The sequence below is a fragment of the Antrostomus carolinensis genome, unplaced genomic scaffold (assembly GCF_000700745.2).
Source record: "Antrostomus carolinensis isolate BGI_N321 unplaced genomic scaffold, ASM70074v2 scaffold274, whole genome shotgun sequence".
In the NCBI taxonomy this organism is placed as follows: Eukaryota; Metazoa; Chordata; class Aves; order Caprimulgiformes; family Caprimulgidae; genus Antrostomus; species Antrostomus carolinensis.
Window position 1 is genome coordinate 33578 of NW_010308459.1, and position 7640 is coordinate 41217.

Consider the following 7640-nt stretch of genomic DNA (forward strand, 5'->3'; position numbering starts at 1 on the left):
ATAAGTAAAGGGAATTATAACTTAGGGTTCCCATTGACCTTGAAGTCTTCCTATAAAAGTTGCAACAGCATCCTCACAGCCTTTGAACTTTTGTTTAATATTGTGTAAACAATATAAATGAAAAAGAAAGAAATGTTGAAAATACTAAATGACTGCTTATAATATCAGTGCGATTGATTTTGTTTTCCAGGGGTTTTATGGCTGTCTATTGTAGCAGAGTTTCTGTACATTATTTTGCTTCTGACTGGAGTGATTCTTATGTCAGTAGAAATGTGCTACTACAGGACTGCCATTGGAGGGCTAAAGATGAATGCCTTTTCTGCAGTGATCACCATATTAGCAGGTACAGTTAAGGATCTTGATTTATTACATCCAGAAAATGCAATATTGATAGACTTCCACCTGAAAATTAATAACAGTGTTCAAGCTTCAAAACTATTACAATACCTACAGAGACATTAATAATAAAAGATGCAGCAAATTATTTTGGAACATACTATTTTTCATTAGTTATTTCCTAATATGATTATATTTTATATTAATAGTTTTTAGTACTTTTAGCTTCATTATATTAATTTTATATCTTTACATTTCGTTGTCAGATTGGTTGTCAAAGATAAAAAAACCTATATACTCTTCCAAATAACTTTATTTTGTTATTTCCAATATGCTAAGTATAAAATTAGCAACAGCCAAATTAAAATAGCGCATTTAAGAGAGAATAAAATGTAATCAGATAGTTGCAATTAGAGAATCAGCATTAAAGTTCTCTTTCATTTACTGCATATTACTTCTTAATCCAGTGCTATTCGATCATAGGATCCTAGGCAAATTCAGTTTGGAAGAAACTTCAGAGGGTCCCTAGTCCAACATAAGGAATCTGGTCTGAATTCAATGTTGACTGTGTGTGCAGCAGGAGGAGGTTGGACCAGTGACTTCTGAAGGTATCTTTCAGCCTGAAGTACTCTGTGATTCTGTCTGTATTATGGAATTGTTACTGACAAATGTTGCAGTAAAAACAACAATTACAGATAACATGAACAATGTTTCATAGAGGTATTAATTTTAGAGCCAGAAGCAACCGTACTATATATTTACTATGATTTCTTGTGGAACACATGCCACTGTGCTTCCTATGGTCAGGAAGTGAGTTATATTTGGTGAAAGCCTGTGTTTTAGAATGACATGTAATTGCAAGTCAAACACTTGGCAGATGGCAAAGAATTAATCTCAAGATTGTCTTTGTCAAAATTTTGGACTTTGATCTTAATCCTAATGTTTCTGGATTTAGTATTCAAACATTTGCAGTGCCTTTCTTCATGAATTAAATATTTTTCGTTATACTTTTTCCTGTGTAATGTGTAATCACACATTTAATTCATTTGCCAATCTCATTTTTGTTGGATAAATAAATGAAGTTTATTAAACATCTGACTGTGATTATGGGGAAGAAATTATTTTCTACCTTTCTGCAGAAGCCTTTGCACAGTTGAAGACAATTATCATGTCTGTCCTTCATCTTTTCCAAAACAGATGATTGAGAAATATGTAATATGACTTCACATATATTTCTAAGACCTCTGATCACTCTTGCTGCTCTAGTCTTTCTCTAGCCCAGTTTTTTCAGAATCTTCCTAAAGGGCAGTGCTAAATGTGGACACCTGAACCTCCAAGGACTTTAACCAACACAATTTATATTCCTGATCATGACCTCTGAAACACTTTAGTTTTGCTTAATTTTACGGAAGCGTGAAACTTCTAGGGACCCATCACTCCTCCGTGACTTAGGCCCAGCTCTCCTAAACCTTTCCTGACAGATATTTGTCTAACCCCACCTTAAAAAAATCTCCAAACCCAAAAAAACACCACCACCAAAAAGAAAATCAATACACTCTTTGGTACTAAAGTTTCTGTCACCTCCCTAGGAAATACAATCTAAATCATACCATTCTAAAGATTTTCTTAATGTCTAATCTAAAGCCCCAGCTGCTGTAACTTTTTACAGCATTTCTTTTAGGATAACTATCTGCAACAGAGAGAGGATTATCTCTTTGCAGTTAATTTTTACACAGATGAAGACTGCTACTTGAGCTTCCAGAGAGCAGTCCCCAAGCTTTGCTGCCTATGAACTCTGTGAACCTGCTAGAATATGTCCTTTCTTCCGAATGACTTTCCTGAAAGTTGTTCAACTAGTTAAAAATCTCTTACATCGTAATTCTACTAGCTGCTTGAAAGCAGGCCCATTTCTTCTGTATCTCACCAAACCTCATGGTCCACTGTCATATCTATTTCAAAAGAAAGAGTAATGAGCTTTATTTGGCTCTTTAGGCAGTTTTCCCCACTATTAGCAACTTTTTGCTTTCCAAATAATAATAAATATTCTCTTTATTAGTCTTTTTGGTTTTGGCATGTACAGTATCAAGCAGGTTTACACACCAGGCAGCAAGCTTTTCCTGAACATTCTGTTTACTTCCACAGGTAAAATATCTTGAAATATTAAAAAGAGCATCTGTCTTAGCACTTAAACTTTTTGTAGATATAAACCAAATCTAGTTGCTCTAATCTGTAATGAAGATGCAATTTCTTGAACTAACATGTTCTCAATTCTAACAGACAAATACAAATTAAAATTAATCTCCTTGAAACTGTAACTGCATACTTCTAGCTCTATTGAGAACACACAGTTAAAAAAACCTGCTATATAGTATTTAACCATTGAAAAAAACACATAAACTAGTGTTTGATTTCTCAGTTCCATCAGTCTTTAGCTCAGACTGAATAAAATCCTAAAATGTATGTTCTCACTTGTGCAGAACATGGTGACTTAAAAGAAGAATCACAGTGTGAAATTTTCTGACCAAGGTATATAGGTTTATAAGGTCCCAAATGCAGCTCTTGACTCTACAGAAATTATTATTCTAATTTTTTAGTGTTTTCTCTTAAATACATTGTCACCAAAATTGGGAAAGAAATTTTTAAAGCCAATGTAGTCTTAAGAAGCAGGTATTCTTTATTGCAGTGCCGGATGCACAGGGGATTGTTACACCTATTGTGCATGCCTACTCGTCCCTCTACAAAAGCTTTATACTATCAAAACATCCATATTCATTACTTTTCCAAGAAATTATTAACATATTCATCACATTTCCAAGAACTCACTAATATATGTAAGTGTCCTTTTCTCATGTGCATTGATGTCCTTTTGATGCTCTTTCGGGGGTCCTCTGGTGGTTGTGAAACTTTTGTCACTCTGCCCTTTAGTTGAAGTTTTCTTTTCCGCATGCTTAGTTCATCTCTTGGCCTGTTTACAACACTTCTGTCTCCACAAAACTAGTTTATTCTATCATCACTACCTTATCTACCCTACTGCTAGGACTTGACACCTCAAATCTACTACAAACTTGACTAAGCCTAGCAGATATGTAACTATCTTACAATGTCACATTGTTTAAGCAGAAGGGTATGTTCTCTTGGAATGGTATCAATCCCCGCTTTCCTTTTGAGGGTTTGTAGCTATTAAACTTCAACCCTCATATTAATTTATATATCCAGCAAAGGTTAGAGTAACAATTCCATCAATGGATCATTATGCAAGTGATTATACACTTTGCTATGATAAAAAAATATAAACAATCTTTTTAGCCAAGTCCAATTGTGTATTCAAGAAGTTAGTTCCTTCAACCCAATTAATTTTGCTCATGGCTATCATTATGACAGACAGAATCAAACCAACCATTATGTTTTTATCTTTATCTTGAGAGGTGATTGTGGTTCCACAGTTCCACAGCTAGCTAGTTTTGTAAGAATTCATGAAACAGACCTACTTTAGAAACACCTAACAAATTGGGTCTTGTACATTTGATGAGGGACTGTCTGTTCTGAGAAGTTGATGTATTTTAGACAGTGAGATAGTTGATACTGAAATAGTATTTATGAATTTGTAAATGAAGCTGGAAATGCTACAGGAAAACTTATACCTTTACTTTTGCAGCCTAGTAGCAATTTTGAAAATAATATTATTAAATTTAACCCCCTTTCATAATAGAGACTTTCAGTATTTTTTAATAGCCAATAAGTGTTTGGTTTTTTATGTTTTCTTTCACCTACATAATGTAGATAAATCTGATTGCATTTAAGGCACTGGGAAAGGGCATATGCCTTTGAAAAATCCTGCCACTGAATGATAAAAAACTGGAAAATGTGTCCTGTGCAATGTAACTGAGCGATACTTGGTTATAATGGCTGATCACTGCTCAAGGTTGAGGATAAGCGACAATCAGCTTGTTGCCTTGTAAAATCTATGGGCTGCATGTCTCATTGTTCACCTAGATTCTTCTACCATACAGAGTAGCTGTCAACGGACTGTATTAGTGATTGTATTGACAAATAGATGACATAAATGCACTTAGATTATAATGTCCAGTATTTTTTACTGATTTATAGAATTTAGATAATTCAGGAGCTCAAGGGACAACTGAAAAAAGATGACAAAGAAAAATGTCTTCAAGTAACATTTTTAATTTTCTTATTATACTATCTTTTGTAGGTCTTCTGGGCATGGTTGCCCACATGATGTACACAACTGTATTTCGAATGACTGTAAATCTTGGTCCTGAAGACTGGAGACCTCACACATGGGATTATGGCTGGTCCTACTGGTACCTATTGGTTTATATTTGGTTCTTCCACTACATTACCTTTCAGTCACTTCACCCTTTGTTCAAGGAATGTATATTAAATTTATAAGTAATAAGTCTACCTTATTTCACTCCTGGGGATGCAGTTCACTAACCAGTTATTTTTATCCGCATTCAGTTGTCTTAGATAACTGCACAGAATGTATAAGCTTATGAGTTTTGCATTTGCCATCATTTAGACAGCACAGACGCCTCAAACTCCTCTACATGAAGCAGAGGTTCTTCTCCATACATATCAGACCCGGATTTAGTACTCTTATCTCCCAGGACAACTGCCTTGCACAAGTTGCTTAAATTTATTCCAGCTTTAGTCATTTAGGCTGAATTTTTCCTTATCAGTTATATGCTTCAGGTTGTTTTATCTGGAACATTTCAAACAAGATGGTTCAAATTTTTGAAAAGAGACTTAGATAAAAACACATTATTTTGGCCCTATAAATTATTGTAACATATCCTCTGGGGAGATCTAGTGAATTTGTTAAGGAGTATTTTTGCTATAGGCATAAGTCTTTGAAAAATCCATAAAATCTAATCAACAGCAAGTATTCGAATGTTCAGGTGCTGGAAACTGCTGTTATGTGACTGAGAAAAGGAAAAGGAACAACTATATTAAATTAAATCAAAAGTCAATCAGGACCAAAATTTGGGGTTAATAGAGCAGAGCTCAGGCTGGCTGTGTCCTTCATACATGCTCTGACAGCCAAGATCATAGCTCATTGTCACTCATTCTTATTGCTCTTTCTACTTTTATTGTACCATTATTGAACAAGAGCTTATAGCTGAGGAACTTGTTCCCTCCTTTCCATCCCACCGGGAGGAGAAGAAAAACAATCAAATCATTGTCACTATTGCTGTTACTGACACAACTCCATTGATGCCACTATCACCACCATCATCATGTTCATCACTGGTGTCATCACTTCTGCCACTACAGCCAGCCTTCTCCTGAGCACCAGGACTAATGACTTTTACGATGTGGCATGTACTCAGGAACTGAGGATTTCATGGCTGCCCTCTGATGATTCAGTGCAGCCTGGGCCACTGAATGCCCAAAGAAATCCATCTACCAACACAACATTCCTACCAATCAGTACCTGCATACAAGAAGACATTGAGGAGGATGGTCTGTGTGTTGCCTTTTTTCTAATCATTTGTGTGCTCTATTTTTTTACTCAAGATTAACTTTCTTCTTTCCTTTCCCCAGGCTAAATGGCAGCTACATCACTCTGTTCGATAGTAGTCTAAAATAAAGCAAGACATACATACAGGCGCCTCACTCCCTCCTCCCAGTTATCACCCTTGGTTTCTTTCCTTTTATCTCCTTTCATATATGATGGTGTCTCTCTTCTAATAACCTACATTCGTACCTCCCTTCCTGTTGTATGAAGCTTCATCTTCAGCCTCCCTTAGCTACTCTCCCTTTGACTGCATGTGAGAATTTCACCTGATGGTAAGAGAGGAAGGATGCTGAAGCTATTTTTCTTTTACAAGAGTGTCCTTGTTTTGCAGGACAGAAACAGAATAGAAGCCAAAAAAGGGGCATTAATTATTGTAGCAGACACTCTCTTTCTGACTACCTCAGCACTCACTGTGGCCAACAATATCACCAAGACCATGACAGGGGCTTGGACAGGCAAAGACTGTTACTTTTTCACTGAGATTTATAATCATTTCCTTAGTAGCCAAAGAAGACAGAAAATTGACCCCAGCTTTTAATCCCAATCACCACACCTAGTAGAGCAGCTATTTCTGCAAGAACTACTTAGCCTCTTGTCATGGAACTTCCACCTGCCTCGGTACCTCCTCTGTTCTCACATTCAGCTACTGTGGCCAGGGTTTTTCTTCCATCTGTCCCAGGAAGCATGAAAATCTTTCTTATTCCTTCACAGTGCTGGAGTTGCTAATGATGAGTAGACTCTGTGGTATTCCTGAAAGTCTCTTCAATAAATCCCTACATATTTCTTATTTCTCTTCTTCAGCAGCTTTCCTGGAGGTTGCAAGATGTTTGTGCATTCTCTTTTTTTTTTCAACTCTTTTGGATAACTGGCACATATTTTTCTCAGTGTTGTCTGTGAGATTTGTAGTCTCAGTAACTGCACTTTTTAATTTTTTATGCATCATCATGTTTGTATAGTTCCTCATTCTAATATTAAACTCTATCAGAGAAATTGGAGGTAGGGTTTTTGTTAAAGAGGAATGTTAAATGGGAATATTATAATCAATATGTAGAGGTCAACTACATAAGTCAGATATGTGGGTGGTCATTAACCAAGAAGCTTTCTTCGTCCCCCATCATGCTCCTCTTTCCATAATATACACCAATACAATCACATGTATGCAGTATTTTAAAAATTAAAATCGAAGGACCTGGATATGAAAATGTTCTGCTAATTTCTGATAAACTTTTTTGTCTGTAGCCTCGCATGGGCTTCCTTCGCTTGCTGTATGGCTGCAGCTGTCACCACTATTAACAAATATACAAAAACTATTTTGGAATTCAAGCACAAAAGAAAAATGCTGGAAAGGAGTTTAAAGATTAAATACAAGTTTCCTGATCATACAGCTCCAGAGAAAGCTTGCAATGTGTATGTGACCTCTTTGCACAACAGTACAGAAGACCCTGCACAACCAATAAGAGGCTTGCGTCAACTGGCCACTATTTCAGTTCTGTAAATTTGAACCATATCTCAAGGTATCCTGTAAATCACAATAACAGATCAGAATGAAACAGTATTGATTAATAAAAATGTATATTTGTATAGCATTAAATATTTTTCTTAATAAAGAAGTTGTATTTCAATGGATGTTTCAAGAAAGTCTTAATTTTGGAAAAGTAGATTCAGATTCCTCAGTTCAGAAAAAGACAGTGACACAAGTCTTCCACTGCTCTGACTTCTAAGCAATCTCTAATGCTAATATAAAGTATGTGAGTTTGTTAGAATA

General features: G+C 35.8%; 1 protein-coding gene across 1 annotated transcript in view; it reads left to right on the forward strand.

The window, feature by feature from the left end:
- LOC104523229 (germ cell-specific gene 1-like protein) overlaps positions 1-7370 on the forward strand; it is an 11409-nt gene extending 4039 nt beyond the window's left edge. The window contains exons 4-6 of the mRNA XM_010165751.2: positions 191-343; positions 4547-4658; positions 7115-7370. Of these exons, the coding sequence (XP_010164053.2) occupies positions 191-343; positions 4547-4658; positions 7115-7370 (521 nt within the window). The remainder of the gene's footprint in view (positions 1-190; positions 344-4546; positions 4659-7114) is intronic.
- The last annotated feature ends 270 nt before the right edge of the window (positions 7371-7640 follow it).